Source organism: Physcomitrium patens, chromosome 9, assembly GCF_059467195.1.
Source record: "Physcomitrium patens ecotype Gransden chromosome 9, ASM5946719v1, whole genome shotgun sequence".
NCBI classification, from domain to species: domain Eukaryota; kingdom Viridiplantae; phylum Streptophyta; class Bryopsida; order Funariales; family Funariaceae; genus Physcomitrium; species Physcomitrium patens.
The window spans coordinates 8,588,337-8,605,421 of NC_143418.1; the positions used below are offsets into that span (position 1 = coordinate 8,588,337).

Here is a 17,085-nt window from a genome sequence, read left to right on the forward strand (position 1 = left end):
CCATTTTCAACCATTCTCTTGTTCCCAATTGTTGCCCCTGTTCCCAACATTACTTGTGCCCCATCCCCATCCTTAAAGATGGTTGAGAAGAAGGAATAATTGAAAATATGGATGGAGGTTGCAAGAGTGCAATGATAGTTATAAAAATTTGTGTCACTTTATCATATCCATATATATATATATATATATATATATATGTATATATAAAAAATGATTAACTAAAAAGATATTCTATATAATCTTGTAATATACTAACACATTTAAAGAAGACAAACTTGAAAAGTATACAATTTAGTCTATAAGGGAAAAAATAATAACTTTTTACTTGTTACATGGCTAAGTTGTTAATATTCACAATAAGTAAGCAATCATGCTAAAATGCATTAAATCATCTTTCATTTGACGAGTTAAATTAGAAGAAAATAAAAATCAACTAAAATTTGAAGCAAATTTTATTCTTTGTGACATACCAACAACTTAGTAGATGTATTTTTTTATTGAGATATTTGCTATTCAAATACGTTTATATCTTTATATGGAAAGTGACTTCTTCTGCAATCATTTCAAATAAAGAACATAAATATGTGCATAGACGAAGATGTAATTGTATGTTTATCTTTTTTAGCATGTATTATACTTGCATGCAGGTCTTTAAAAAATACATATATATATATATATATATGTTAAAAAAATATGTATTGATATTGTGAGGAGAAATTTACATAAAAATGCAGAAGATTGTCTTTTGTATTTCATATTTACAATTAAAAGCCAAGCATTTTTTAGATAAAATTCAACACATTGTCACCGACATACGCATGTAAGCCAGTAATTACATGTATAAATAGGTAGAAGTAAGTAAAAGTAGGTAAAAGTAAGTTAATTCTATAGTATTTGGTATGGAAGCTTCATAGAAGCTTCATAGATGCTACTTTGACTTTATAGGTATCTTTAATTGACTTTTTGGAATTAGAAACGTGGTCAATAAGTTGGCTATGTGCCACACATGTTGTTAGCTTGAAGATCAAGCTAACTATGTAGCCCACATGTAAAAAAACTTGCCTTGTAAGTGTAGGCATGTGTCCTACAAAGTCAACACATATTGGAGGTCCTATAGAATGTTGCCACATAGCCCTTAGTAAGATAATATATATAAAGACAAGAGGGAAGCCTTCTTCACTCTTGTCAACTGCTTTCTTGCTTCTAGTCTAGCTTTAAGGGTCTCTAATTTTCTTGGCTTTTTGCAATAGCCATTCTAGTTTCTTTTTTAATATACATATCAAGTTATTTCTATTTTGTCATCTTTCTTTGAGAGAAGTCTCACCTGTTTATTTATCTTTATCATGTTCTTGTCCTTGACAGATTGATAAGAATGTACTTATAATATCAGAGCTTTGTCTAATCTTGATTAAGAGTGGATTACCTCTTTTTCTTCATAAGACATAAGCATATTAGAAGTTGCGGATTACCTTTTTCTAAACTAATATTATTCTTAGTATTTTCTTTGTTCTCAAGTCCTCTCTTCTATTTGTTTTGAGCAATATTAGACATCTTTTCTTTTTTAAGTGTTATCATGGCATAACTTGCTGAAATGAAGAATGCAATGGCACAAATGCGAGAGCAATTGAGGGAGTTAATGCTTGCGATGCATCAACTCAATTTACCACTTAAAGAAACAACAACATTGGTAGGAAGTGAAGATATAGAAATGATTGGAATTGCTTCAACATCTGCACCAAATCATATCCCTTTTCCTATGGTGGAACACCCTTCCGGTGTTAGAGAACCAAGAATTACCCTATCCGAGAAGTTTGGTGGCACCAGATCAAAGTTTAGAGGATTTATCAATCAAGTACAAATTGTGATTGAACTTCAACCCTAAAACTATCCAACTCTAAGATCGCAAGTTAGATTCATTGGTACGCTTCTTTTAGGTTCAGCATTATCATGGTTTTCATCTTTTCTTGAATGACGAGATCCAATATTGGATAATTTAGAGGCTTTTTTGGTAGAGTTTTGATCCATGTATGGAGAACATGATGCAATTCGTGTTGCAACCAATAAGATCTATATTTTACGACAAGATAATCGATTAGTAACATTGTATGCTTCACAATTTTGACAACTTGTAATTGATATCAAGTGGAATGATGCTGCACTTATTAGCCAATTTCTTTATGGATTACAATATGAGGTAAAAAGAATTAATGCTCAACTTACCTGATTATCAAATATTTAGTCAAGCTATTGACTTTGCTATGAAGTGCGAAAATCATCTTTTTGAATTTCAATCTGAGAACCATATAAGTAAACCTCAACGTTACTATAATTCAATAGCAATACTAACATCTCTTCAACACATACATTCGAAAGTAGAGGATATGTAAATTATTGCAATACATTTCAAACCTCTTACTGAGCAAGAAAAGACTTGTCATTGTCAAGAAGGATTGTGCTTATATTGTGGAAAACCTAAGCACACTGCTCAACATTGTCTAAAGAAGCAACACAATCATAAAATGAGGAGTATGGCGATCAAAGGAGATAGCATGTTGGAAAACGAATTTGTCCAGCTACAATAGGGACTGTGTGGTAGGATCCTTGTACAATGGCTAATGAAGGTCATATTCTCTCATCAAAACCCTCTCCATATTTTACGATAAATGTTATTCTAGGATCCAAACATCTCAAAGCCTCTATCTTACTAGATTCAGGAGCCTCAGCATGTTTCTTAGATGAAAAATTTGCTAAAAGACATAACATATTTTTAATAAAGAAAACTAAATCAATTCATATAGAAGTCATAGATGGTCGTCTGTTGTCTTCAAGAGATGTTACTTATGAAACCCTTTCTATAGAAATAACAACTAATGATCATAGTAGCTTTGTAATATTTAATATCATTAGATCTCCTTCTAATCTAGTCATTTTAGGTTTATTATGGCTAGAAAAATATAATCCTAAAATAGATTGGACTTCTCGTAGTCTTGACTTTTTTGAAAGTATAACTAAGAGTGTAGTTAATCAAGTAAAAATTCATAAAAAGTCTAGTATAATTAAACCTATATTCTCGTAGTCTTGACTTTTTTGAAAGTATAACTAAGAGTGTAGTTAATCAAGTAAAAATTCATAAAAAGTCTAGTATAATTAAACCTATATTTGTAGGTGCAAGTGCTTTCTTGCATGCTTCAAAAGAGGGATCACCTTGTGTCATTTATACCACACATGTCTCTACTGATAGAAAGACTTCAAGTCACATTTCAAGGCAATATCAAGATTTTCAAGATGTATTTGAGAAAAAGAATGCGGATACTCTTCCAGAACATCGTTCCTATGACTGCTCAATTGACCTTCAAGAAGGAGCACAACTATCATTTGGACCAATCTATAATTTATCTCTAAATGAGTTGGCTGAATTCAAGGAGTATATTGAAGAGAATTTGGCAAAGAACTTCATATGCCATTCCAAATCTCCAATAGGAGCTCCAATTTTATTTGTGAAGAAAAAAGACGGATCATTGCGGATGTGTGTCGATTATCGAGGACTCAATAAAATCACTATGAAAAATAGGTACCCACTACCTTTGATATCTGGACTCCTTGATCAATTGAATCAAGCTAAAATCTATATAAAAATAGATACAAAGAGCATACAATCTGAAATGCATTAAAGAAGGAGATGAATAGAAGACTGCGTTTCAAACAAGGTATGGACATTTTGAATACAATGTCATGCCTTTTGGACTTACAAATGTACCAACAGCATTCCAACATCTAATGAATGATATCTTTCGGGAGTTTTTAGATGATTTTGTTGTTTGTTACCTAGACGACATCTTAATCTATTCTAAGAACTCAAAAGAATATGAACTTCATGTTCGCCAAGTATTACAAAAATTAAGAGATACGGGACTCTATGCGAATATAGAAAAGTGTGTATTTTACACTATTCAAGTCCACTTCTTAGGATACATCATTTCAAATGATGGACTTATGATGGATCCAAAGAGAGTTCAAACTATTATGGATTAGAAGATCCCAAAAATCATAAGAGATGTCCAATGCTTTTTAGGATTTGCCAACTACTATCGGATCTTCATCAAAGATTTGTCTTAAGTTACAGCTCCGCTTACACGCTTGACTTGCAAAGACAAACTTCAATGGAACCAAGAAGCAGAAGTAGCATTTGAAGCTTTGAAGACAGTCTTTGTTTCTGACCAATCTTCTATCGCATCGATTTTTCAAAGCCATTTTTTATGGAAACAAATGCATCAAACTTTGCTTTGAGTGCTGTATTGTCACAAATGGGAACAGATGATAAACTTCACCCAATAGCTTTTCATTTCAGATAATTTTCAGTAGCCAAGATCAACTACGAGATCCATGACAAAGAACTTCTTACAATCGTGGATTTGTTTCAAGAATGGTGCCATTATCTAGAAGGTACTTTTAGCTTAGTTACAATATATACGGATTACAAGAACCTTGAATATTTTATGTCTGCACGTATTTTGAATCGTTGCCAAGCCCGTTGGAATATGTCTTTGTCAAGATTCGAATTCAAGTTCACTTATTGACCAGAAAAACAACAAGGTTTGTGAGATGCACTCTCTAGACGATCTTATCTTGCAGCATAGGAAGGAGATGCTGCTTTTGATCAACAACAAACAATTCTCTTGAAGCTAGAGCATCTTCATCTTCGAGCAATGAAATCAATACTAATTGTTGATTCAACTTTCATTAAGCAAGTTCAGTCAAGTATGTCTTCTGATCCTCTTATTCATGATATTAAGGAGAATCCTTCAAAGTCTTATGATACTTCCAAGTTTGAATTCAAGAAGAATCTACTATATTTTGAAGGACACCTATATGTTCCAGAAGGTAAAACTCGATTACGTGTTCTTCAAGCTCGTCATGACTTTCCAGTAGCAAGACATTTTGGGTACAATAAAACTTTGGAACTAATATCCAAGGACTTTTGGTGGCGACAAATGTAGAAAGCACTCAAAGATTTTGTACAATCTTGTGATGTTTGTTCAAGATCAAAAACTCCTCGTCCTCGACCTTACGGACTTTTTCAGCCATTATCTATTCCAGAACAACCGTGGTCTTCTATTTCTATGGATTTCATCACAAATCTTCCAATCTCAGGTTCTTATGACTTTATATTTGTGATAGTAGATCATTTTACCAAGAAGGCACATTTTGTACTATGTACAAAATCTATCACACGTGAAGAAATAGCTAAGCTCTTTCTTGACAATATCTATTACTATCATGGATTACCCAAGGATATTATTTCAGATAGGGGAACTCAATTTGTATCAAGATTTTGGCAGAGTCTTTTCAAGATTCTAAAAGTGGATATAAAACTATCTTCAGCATTCTATCTTCAAACTGATGGACAAATAAAGTGTGTTAATTAAGTTTTGGAGTAATATTTAAGATGTACCATCAACTACCAACAAGATGATTGGACAACTCTTTTGCCATTGGGAGAGTTTGCTTACAATAACATGATACATTTTTCTACAAAACAAACACCTTTCTTTACCAATTATGGTTATCATCCATGACTTGATACTTTTGACTTTTCAAAAGTTGATATTTCTACTGCGAAAGATTTGGCAATTCATTTGTTAGAGCTACATGCAACGATGAAGGCGTAGTTAAAAGAAGCTCAAGAACAATAAAAAGTCAATCCGAATGTCTATCGAAAGGAATAACCACCATTCCACATGGGTGATAAGATATGATTACTTCGTCACAATATCATGACCACTTATCCTTGTGACAAGTTGGACTATCGAAGGCTTGGACCATTTTCTATTTCTGTACAAATCAATCCAGTTGCATATCGTTTACACCTATTGGAGTCAATGAAAATCCATCTAGTATTCCACGTATCTCTTCTTGAACCATACAAGGCAATGAACATACCAAGAAGAAGACAAGCTCCACCTTCTCATATAAAAGTGGACAATAATGAAGAGTTTGAAGTGGAAAAAGTTTTAGATTCAAGGCGACGTCGAAATAAATTGAAATAACTTGTCCATTGGCACAGATATGATATTAATGAACGTACATGGGAGCCAATAAAGAATCTTACAAATGCAACAAAGGCGGTGGAGGCTTTTCATCGACGACATCCATCAAAATCAAGATGAAAATCTTCCTTATAAAAGAAACAAGATCTAAGCAAGATAACATTCTATTTTTAATCCTTGTTTGTAGCTTCTTTGTAGTTGTGACGCTAAAGAGATGGAGAATTAACAACCAACAGATTTGACTCAAGAGCCTTCATTTGCTGACTTACCGGACGAGACATTACGATTGTCAAAACCTTCTGGACGATATAATCGAGTTGAAGATCTTCAAGAATTACATGTTCTTCCTTGAATAGATGGCAAGCTACAATACATTTGGTATTACAACCTTGAAAGGGACTTTCGATGTTTGGAGATTTTAATAGAGGTAGGAACAACTCCCGATGGTATTTCAAATATTTTATTCAAAAGAAGTTATGAAGGCATCAACAATGATCAAATAACTTGATGGTCTTCCCACCCTGGTATAGGACACTACCGATGGTTGAGAGGCCTTATCAATCATCTTTGAAGAGAACAAAGATCAAAGTATGTGGCGAATATAATTTGTCGCATTATAGATTTCATCAACATATGATTACCACTCCTCATGGAACTTGTTCTTAGAAAGGAGGAGGAGGTAATATCATAAACATACGCATATAAGCTAGTAATTACATGTATAAATAGGTAGAAGTAAGTAAAAATATGTAAAAGTAAGTTAATTCTATAGTATTTGGTATGGAAGCTTTCTAGAAGCTTCATAGATGCTGCTTTGACTTTATAGGTGTCTTTAATTGATTTTTTGGGATTAGAAACGTGGTCAACAAGTTGGCTATGTGCCATTTATGTTATTAGCTTGAAGATCAAGCTAACTATATGGCCCACATATAGAAAAACTTGCCTTATAAGTGAAGGCATGTGTCCTACAAAGTCAACACATATTGGAGGTCCTATAGAACGTTGCCACGTAGCCTTTAGTAAGTTAGTATATATAGAGACAATAGAGAAGCCTTCTTCACTCTTGTCAACTGCTTTCTTGCTTCTAGTCTAGCTTTAAGGGTCTTTTGTTTTCTTGGCTTTTGGCAATAGCCATTCTAGTTTCTTTTTTAATATACATATTAAGTTATTTCTATTTTGTCATTTTTCTATGAGAGAAGTCTCACTTGTTTATTTGTCTTTATCATGTTCTTGTCCTTGATATACATCAACATTCAAATTTGTTCAACATTGCACATCCATCAAATCACACTAAAGTCATTGGATAGAAACTCATCTTATAGTATATAGAAGTTCCTATTTCTTACTCACAAATATACACATAATATACATTATGTATCAAAATGTTTGAGCCATCATGTATGAATACACCCTAAGCTCCCTTAGTGGACAAACAAAACCCTAGCCACTAAGGGATTGGTTCAAGGAATCCTGGATGATACTGGATGATCTTGGCTAGAGGTGGTGGTTCTAAAAATGGTACTATAGGTGGGACTCTCAATGAACCCCCCCCCCTCCCTTTTCCCAAGTAATGATGATATTGCTTGTGTGGTGGTGTGGGTGTGTGCTTTGTCCATTCCATTCCATACATCCTAAACAGTGGATGAATGAGGATATTGGATGAGTTTTGGAAGGATCCATTCTCGCATTCAGGGGAAGAGGTGGAGTGTAGGAAAGTATCAGGGGGGGGAGGGCATTTTTTCAGTACATGCCAAACCTTTGTGCTGCTAAAAAGCATCCATCCCTACACACACACACAGAGCAAGAGAAGCAAGAGAGTAGCATGGGGGATTGTGCTGGTAGAGGATTTTGTTTTTTGTGTTTAGCACAATCTGAGTGAGTGACAGGGGTCCATTTTTGGAATGGGACCCACCCTCCCCCCTGCTGTAGCTGATTCCATGCAGAATCATCCCTGGCATTGGTGGGAGAATAGAATGGCTGCTGAGGGGGGAGGGGAGGAGGATGAACTAACCCAACCCCCGAGAAAACACATGCACTATGTGTGTGTGTGTGTGTGTGTTGGGTGGAAGGATCTGGGTGTGGATTCTGGAGAGCCTGGTCTTCCAAGGGCCTGCCTGGGCTCTTTTTATTCTTTTGTTTCTTTTGCAGATCAACGGCCTTCTCCCAGGACTATGATTCAATTCTCTTTAAATGAAAAACCATGTTTTTATTTTCTTTCGTGTACTTTGTTGAAATCGAGGAGTTGGGAAATTGAGGATATGGATGATTTTCATCCACCAGTGATGTGCTCTTGCGGACGAATGTAGTTCGCAAGATGACATGAAGGTGCTATTTCTGTGCCGCGGAATGGTTCCCACCAATGGGAGCACGGCCAACATGTGACGAAGATGGAGGCGGGTGCCTAATTTCGTTGGTCCAGCCGGTGTTGTATTATTATCCTCCGCGATAGACCACCCCACGCCCGCGCAGTGACGACGCAGCGACGCGTTGTAGGCCTCGACGACGAATGGCGGCCTCCGTTTACAGCGACGCATTCGCCCTGTAAGCCGGACGTAGCTATCGCGAGGTAGGATTGAGCGAGACGATTCGCCACTTCCGATTCCGTCGTGCATTTGGGCCCACGATCTCGTTCTCATTCCCCTTATTGAAGCCTCGATTAGTAGAGTCAACGTGCTTGGTGGACTTAATACCTCCTCCACCAGCAACTTTTCTCAACTCTGCCTTTCACTTTATGTAGTTTGGCTTTTTACTATTTTTGCAATAACTAATATCAGTCTCACATATATCGTTGTTGTTGTTATTTTTTTTTCATCATGGATCACTGCAACCCACATAACACAGTGACTACATTGGCTTGTCCACAGTAGCTATTCTCATGCCCACCTAGAGCTTAAGTCAGGACAAAGTAAAGGAGGAGGCTCATTACCTTCTATTGTGGGCTTAGACAACATGGATCAGTCTGACCTTCATAGGCCAGCTTCCACACACAAAAATACCTTTGACTGGCTGTGTGTTGCCTTCACTTCTTTCTTGCTTTGTGTTGACTTAGAACTTGTTTGAAGAATGAGGGGGGTGGGGGGGGGATGATAAGTTCAAAGCTGGGTACCAGTATGTGGAATAATTCTGGCCTCCCTGTCTTTACAAAACATGGGCTACAGTTACTGCTTTTGAAGGGAAACTAACTCATGCTGGATTACTATAGATTTTGTTTTTTTAGTGCTGTTTTCACCTATTGATCTATAGATTGACACCCAATTGTCAACCATTCCAAAATGCATTAATCATACTAATCTAAGCATTTTCTGTCTCTACGTTTGTCTTGTCATTGTTGTTTTTATTGTAGTTGTTGTCCACCTTAGGGGTTATTAAAAGGGTGGGAGAGGAAGATGGGGCCAATGGGAAGAAGGGGGCTCCCAAGGAGGAAAGGAGAGGAATTAGGGCATGGAAGATGCTGAAGCCTGGGAAATTGCATGGGGCCCGCCCACCGCCTCACACATGGCAACTTACAAAGGACCCTCACATCACAGGAGACATTATGGCGGGCGTGCCATTGTGGAGGCCCTGTTCTGAGTGGAATGCGTCGTTCTGTCCAACCCGAAATACAAATGTATAGGGGCTTCGCTTTTGGAGCATTTCGTCAGCCTCACTCGCAAACTCACGTCGTCGCCCGGGCAGTAGTAGAAGAAGTTCGCCCGCCTAGAGGCTACTTTGGGTGCGTTCAGTTCTACGGACCTGCACCCTCTCGATATCACAATTCTACTGCTCTGCGCTTCAGGAATGGCACAGCCTCACCATGCGACTGCAGCAGGCGAGTCTCCCGCGTGCTGCGCTCGTGAATCAGCAGCTCCGGTGGAATTTTGCGGGAGCTTTGGGTGCAGTCTGGCCCGTTGGTTGGTCCAGTGTGCAGGAGCACGTCGGGGAGTTGATTTCGTTAAGTGAAGGAGGTTGGAGTGAAGGCAGGGGGAGTGGAGAGGGTTTGGAATGGTGGAATGCAGACGTGAGTAGTTGTGTGGCGAGTAAGTGTGGTGAAGAAGTTTGCAAGGGAGAGGGGAGCGATGGTTGTTGTTGGTGGTGTGGTGGTGTCGGATATGTTGGAGGTGTTGCTCGTTGCCAGAAATGGTTTAGTGTTGCTGTTCGAGTAATGCGGAAGCTGAAGGTCATTCCAGTGCCTACGCGGATGAGGAATCGGGAGGAAGCGGATCGCTGGTGTGCGTTTGATATTGCTTCGATCGAGAATGGCTCGTGCTGGGCTGTAAAGGGGCGTGTTCCAACAGGACTCTTCTTTGGTGATTCCATTGAGGTACTGAGGCTCGCTTTTTATTGTTGTTACTAAGAATAATAACAATAATAACAATAGTAGTACTTTGCTTTATTTATTTATTTACTATTTGTAATCCTTACTTCTTGAGCTTTTGAGGGTGTGTGCATGCGTAACACGGTGCCGTGTTCAGTTAAGATCGCTAGTGCATGGAGTTTGATGTGTTACTGCACTACGTCTAACCTGTCCTTGGGCGGAGGAATTGCAGTTAGAATATTGTGAGGTAAGCAGATTCCCTACAGTCGAGTGAAGTTTGTATCGCATCCTTAGCAGGACGGATTAGATTCCTAGTCAATGAAGCAATAGGTACGTCTACAGACGTTGCATGTGTTTGCTGAATTGCCACTTTAATTTGAAAGAATTTGTGGGGGATGATTCCTCCAGTTAGCTGCTCTCGAAAATTCCACTTGATTGTGAGCCATCTCGTATGGTTGTTAGGGTGCACATAAAGCATTCCTAGATCAAGATATGAAGAGTGCTTTCAAGAAAAACAGGTTCCGGATCCGGACCACCAGAACTTTTATTTCAAGTCTGCATAATACGATGCACACATAGTCAGCATTAGAGTGAATATTAGATATTAATCACTCAACCAATTTACGTTTTCTTGGAATGGAGGGGGTGTGTAGCAGCTAATCTCTGTTCATACTAATTTTTAAAATCACGCTCAATCTTTTTTGTGTGATGATTCAGCACCTTTTTGGCAGTTGGGATATTAAGAATATTATTTGTGATTGTATTAACTTAAGGACATTGCAAAGCTTACGTGCAGCAGTTTTTTGTTCCCTGCCTGCTTATTGCGAGTGGTGCTTTTTACACAAGCAGTTTTCCAGAGAATGCTTGAATGAGATGTAATGTAGCTCTTTAAATTCCTTTGGGTGTCATGATCGGGTGTAAAGTACTGTACTCAGCATATATGCCCTTAAGGTTTCACTTCAGGGTTGGTGGACTTCAATTTGACATGATCCCTACTGTCATTCTTTCGGCACAACCATTCTCATTTACGTTTTAACCTTGAGAATGGATTGTGCTGCTGTTTGGAGATGTTACTCTCAGATGACATCGAAATGCCAATTTATCTATCTTAAGAGGTTATAGTACGATTGAACTGTAAGGGGTAGGGCTTACATTTCAGCTTAAAACTGTGACGCAAGAAAAGTTGTTCACTAGAATGCCCTACATTTTAGTTACGTTACTAGAATTGGGACCTTGGACTCATTAGGCTGAGTCATTCAACCATGTGAATGGTCAAGGATGTTTTCAAGGAGATTACCAACGAGTCGCTTTTAAACATTGATTCAACGAGTTGTTTAATGAATCAATGTTTGAAGTGGTGTAGTTAACAACGATACGGAAGTTGCATCAACCATGAGTGGCTACGCAATATCACAACTCGAGGTTATGACATATGTGCCGCAGGTGGACTTGAAATTTGTGTTGGGAGAGGGAAAGACACTAGAGTCAACCAACACTGATATTCATGATTCTGGTAATAACATGACGGACAACTATAGTTTGAGCTGCCAAAGTACAGATCTTGAGGTCCTGTCCTGCTCATATACAGTACACGTGGTTAGCACTTCAAGTCAGTAGCTTCTCTCAGTTTGGTTTTACTTTATTTATTTTTACTTCGATGGCTTGATGTCTTCTAATGTCTTGGTTGACAGCTTATGCGTTAATTATAAGATAAAGCTCTTTTCCAAGCCTTACCACGTTAGATATCTGACACGTTGTCTGTTCTTCACCATTCGCAGTAGGTGTCCCTTTGATACTCGATGGTGCGAAGCCGGGAAATAATGGCTCACCTGTGCCGGTATGTTGGTGTGTTTGCCTTCACTTATTGTTTCCTGACTGAACAAGCTGATCAAGCAGAATTTACTAAATTTATTTTGTTTCCTTAATCATTATTTACTTTTTAAAGATCTTACATACAAACACCCATATTATTATGCATATGAATACATGAATATGTTTTATGCTCTAATGAGTGCCTCAAACAATCAGTCATTATTCCACGAAGAAGTTCTCTATGTTGTTGGGAGGTGTTGCAAAGTGCATTCATGGGTAATTATAATTTTTGGTCCTTAAGTTGCAACAATTAGCGCTCATAATCATATATTGGCAGTCTGAGGACAGGAAGCTGCGGGATTTACTCGACCGTTTTTATATTCATTTTAGAAGTATCAGTCAATATCCAGAATTGCAGCCATTTTCGTTGTATGGAATCTATGATAAAGTAGCTCGGGAGCTGTACCATTACTCGCGATTGTTAACATTTTTAGGCGGTTAGATCCTATGGATACTATAATTTCGTTGAGATCGAGCAGTTTCTAGAGGCTTTGTTCAGGTAGAAGCTACTGGTGTTTGAGGAAGTTACTGTAACCATTTTTAGCCGTCACCTTTCCAATTTTTCAAAAGAGTGAACGATCTCGCCAGCTTTCGGAGTACTTGTTAGGATTTTAAAACTTCCCTTTTGGTTTGCTATTAGATTCAAGCTTTGATTTTCAGAGCACGCTTGGGGGCTCAATTGACTCCGACTGCATTCTATGTATGCTGTCTAATACGTCTTGTTATAAGAGTCGAAGTGGTGTAAGGATACAATCCAAGTTTCCAATATCCAAGTCTTCGAAGAACATCAGTTCATCTGCATTGTCAAGACTAAATTCGGAGAGAATGTTAATAGCATGTTTATTGATTTCTCTTCACTGTGCTTTGAAGGTTCTTGATGCTTCATCATTGAGATTTATGGCAGAAGATAGTATAACATCCGACCGGGTGGAAGTGCTCCATCATGGGCAGTCCTCATTTCGAGGATCTAACGACACGTCAATGCGGTTCTTTGTGGGTTTTTCACATATTGTATGGAGACCGATCTGGACCTTGTGGCGCTTCTTTATACCCCAGTTGATGAAGTTTGTCGCTCCGCTTAAAATTGGGTGAGTATCTCTTTCTAGTATCTTCTGGTATGTCCTTGATGGTGTATTTGATATGTGTGTTTGTTTCGGTTAAATTGTCTGAGGCTCTTGAAGATGACTAATTAGATTTAAGTTGTAACCACTTCCCCGACTTGAACTCATATATTTTTCAGCTTTAAAGCGCTTTAGACCGACTGATGTTCACATCTGTAGATCAACGCGTAGTTTTTCATCCGAGACTCACGCTTTGTTTTTACATGTATGAATATTTAAAACTCAATCTTGTTATAGTTCATTCGGAAAGTCTGCCTCACAATTGCTCCGATGCCTGACTGCAGCATGTATCTTTGTGTCTAGGGGGCTAAACCAAAGCAGTACGTTGCGTTAGCTTCTCATTTTAATTTCTGGTGAACGGGTAATCATGCTAGCTCTTTGAAACATGTGAACATATCATAGCGGTTTATCACGAGTATATTATCTGATAGTCAACCTCCTGATTTTTCATATGTTTCTGACTAAACCTTGATCGACACGCTGTGTGTTTGAGCTACACCTGTGTGAATGCGTTAGGCATGATCTTCAAAATACGAGTGTTCAAAATTCTACACCTGGTGGGAACATAAAAAAAGTGTTTTCCGATGTGATTGACTAGACGGATACGGAGCTCTCAGCAATTCCCCCATGATCCTAGCATTTTCTCAATCCATAATTTAGTTAAATAGGTCTAGTATATGCTCTCCAAAGTGAGCACAGACGTCTTAGTATGGGATGGTGCTCTTTCAGACCATCCACTCTGCGTTATGTTATTATTTCAAACTGAGTCTTATTCGATTCTGTTCTTGATTGTCAATATAGTTCGAGGGTTTTGACTCGTTTGTCTCCTTTACGCATTGATTAACAACCAGTTAATCAATGTCTGCATCATATCAGGTGAAAAAGGCGTGTACGTCGTGGACTCCCGAAGAACAACCTGCAAGTTGCTGGTGAATTTCTGGCTTAAGTCTTACGCCTAACTGCCTCCACACTCGTATCTTAGCATTAGAAGCTACCAGGTTGGTAGTTTCGAGAACTGGAGGGTTCACCTTAGTAATGATGATTTTTACATTGTTTCGATGCAGTGCTCGCCAAGATAGGCTCCACGACTTGGGAAATCCTACTCACATCTTGGGAGGAGCTCAAGCTTGGGCCACAGTAGGAGTAGGTCTAAGTTTGAGAGGTGTGTGTTTGTGAGCTTTTTGTAGTTTTTAATTGGTCTGTGAAGAAATATTGTTAATATTAATATTCAACTAATTTTTTCCCCCAAAAATCCAGGAAGGTCAAAGATGTAGTGTTGTGATACCTCACTAGTCTGGCAAATATGCTGCATCTGAAGTGTAAAGATCACGGATGCCCTGCACTTTGCACCTTCACTTTTGAGTTTTATCTACTTTCTGTACCAGAACCACTGAATTTCTGAGGGCAATTTAATATCACATTCTCAAATGAAATGAAGTGCTCTGTAACACAATAAACATAAGTAATGGTCTTTCCTGACATTCTGTTCATGTCTCTTCCGCCTGCTGTGAAGCTTTTGGAGGTATCAATACTGTGTTTGATTTCCAATTGGCAAACTTCCTATTATCACAACTGTGGCGCATCAACAAAGTACACAGATGGTATCCACAAAGCATGACACCCAGATAATGTATACGTGTCAACTGGACTAATCGCATCCAATCTAACCAGCACAAAAACATCAAGAGTTTGAGAATCTTCACTACTTTAGTAGCAAATCTTGTGCCAAGCATTGCTTTACACTTGTAGTAAAACTCAAACAAGTTTATATTATGGGAATGGGATTCTATTACAAAGGCCAAGACACCTTAATCCCATCCAGAATGTTTCAATTTTAAGTAAAAATGTCTATGTCCATGAAGTAACACTCCAAATTGGGGATAGGAACAAAACATTGCTTCGTCTTGTGTAAGATTCTAGTGGTATTACACCTTTCTTCTCTTACATTGCATTCCACACTATTGAAAGATTAACAGTGTTTGAGGTTATTTATAAGTGGTTGGATAAAAACTAGACAATGATCACACAAACTTGTTTCTATCTTAGAGGTTCACAAATTCAAAATACTACATATACTTTATAATTTCCAATCTAAAACTATGAGTTTGTTAGTAGTAAAAGCTTTTGCTTCCAAGTCCTATATACTTAGTTTCTCACTTTAAACCACATATTTTGTGACAATCACTTTCCAAGTACCTTGACAATTCTTGTAATTGATTTTGGTCTTTATTACAAAATGGATCCAAACTAAGTAATTATCCTATGATAAAAGCTGCTACACTATCATATACCTCACTACTAAAAGGTCAACAAACAAGAAATACAATGACTATTAATCCATCTTTCAATTAAAATTCTTTAAGCACCATTTTTCTTTTGTTGTTTCAACATGTATGTGAGGATAAATTTCCCCTTCACCTCAAATTACAAGATGGCCTCAATTAAGAGTTGCTTGTAATTGGTGGTAAGAAGTAGAAAGTAGCAATAAACAAGTGCATTCAAACAATTGTATACTATAAAACTAGTCATAGTCTGTTCACTGGATTTTTACCTAATAAAAAGTAAAATTAAAAAGTAAAAAATATATTTTTAGATAGATAATTTTTTCTATCTTTCCAATGACATAAAAACCATATAATTTCAAGTTACTATGAATAAGTTATGATAGATTAAAGATAGAATGTAAATAATAGAAAAGTTTAGTGAATAATTTTTACCTCAAGGATAACTTGTTTAAGAAACCAGGACTTTGAACCTCACCAAGGCTCACAAGTAGTGTATATTGGTCTTTTAAATAGACCTTGAGGCCTTAGTCTTATCTTCCTACCTATACCCAAGGTGTTACAACCCATATGAAGATTGTGCACCTCTCTTCTTACAAGGACTATACTACTTGTTGGTCTTTCTATTTTTTAGTAGTAAAACTAGTTTTTTTGCATTTTTGACTTCACCATGGTTTTCAAAAATACTCAATTAGCCTACAAACCTTGTGTAGGCTTCAAATCTTGTTTCATTTCTTCTTAGTTGCTCTCAAGGTGGTAAAACTCAATTTTACCAAGGTCTTAAAATTTTCTCTAAAATTCATAAAAAATCCTAAATAAATTCTAAATAAATTCTAAAAAATCCTATAATATTTTTGTAATACTAATATCCATAAATAATATATTTTTCTATTTTTTTAATTTTTTATAGTAATAAAATCAATTTAAATCCACTAAAAATTCTATTTTCTACATACATAACTTAAAAGACATGAAGTTCTTTTTCATGCTTCTTTTAACTATCAACTAATCATTGATAGGATTTTTATAAGTAATACATGTAGATATGAGGCCAATATAGAAATTGGTCTCAATTACTAATTGTTGTTCTCGTTGTGTTCAAGCTTCAATATACCAAAGCAATTGAATTAATAGAGGTGGATTCGAACACGGAAAAAGATTGGTTATATGAATTGGGTCTGTTAGTGTCACAATTGACTGTACTTTGGCTATCTAAAATAAATTATCAAACTACAAAATACCAAGGCTTACTACTTCCATCTTAATTCAATCCATAATCCATTCTACAACTATCAATTCAAAAATACTTTCATATTCTTATCCATTCATCTCCCACTTACTCTCTTTGTGGTTTATATATATTCAATTACTAATCTCCAGCTTATCTATTGTATTCAATTTCTCAATTCATCACACAAAATTCAATATCTCGGCTTACGACTCTCACAGTCTGGCACTCGAGATTAACT

General features: G+C 37.0%; 1 protein-coding gene across 11 annotated transcripts; it reads left to right on the plus strand.

Moving 5' to 3' along the window:
- The first annotated feature begins 9,596 nt into the window (after positions 1 to 9,596).
- Positions 9,597 to 14,586, plus strand: LOC112287043 (uncharacterized). 11 transcript variants are annotated; one of them, XR_012218279.2, is made up of 6 exons: positions 9,597 to 10,347; positions 11,785 to 11,950; positions 12,120 to 12,178; positions 13,084 to 13,301; positions 14,186 to 14,263; positions 14,399 to 14,586. XR_012218279.2 is itself a non-coding variant. In XM_073536475.2 (6 exons), exons 1-5 carry the CDS (start codon positions 9,841 to 9,843, stop codon positions 14,212 to 14,214), a joined length of 954 nt encoding a protein of 317 aa, XP_073392576.1. In that variant the 5' UTR covers positions 9,597 to 9,840; the 3' UTR covers positions 14,215 to 14,263; positions 14,399 to 14,586. The 11 variants fall into 11 exon arrangements, 10 of the variants coding, with proteins under 10 accessions (XP_073392576.1, XP_090109204.1, XP_024385415.1 ...); XM_073536475.2 differs by having other exon boundaries at positions 14,211 to 14,263; XM_090253078.1 differs by having other exon boundaries at positions 11,785 to 11,854; positions 14,211 to 14,263.
- The last annotated feature ends 2,499 nt before the right edge of the window (positions 14,587 to 17,085 follow it).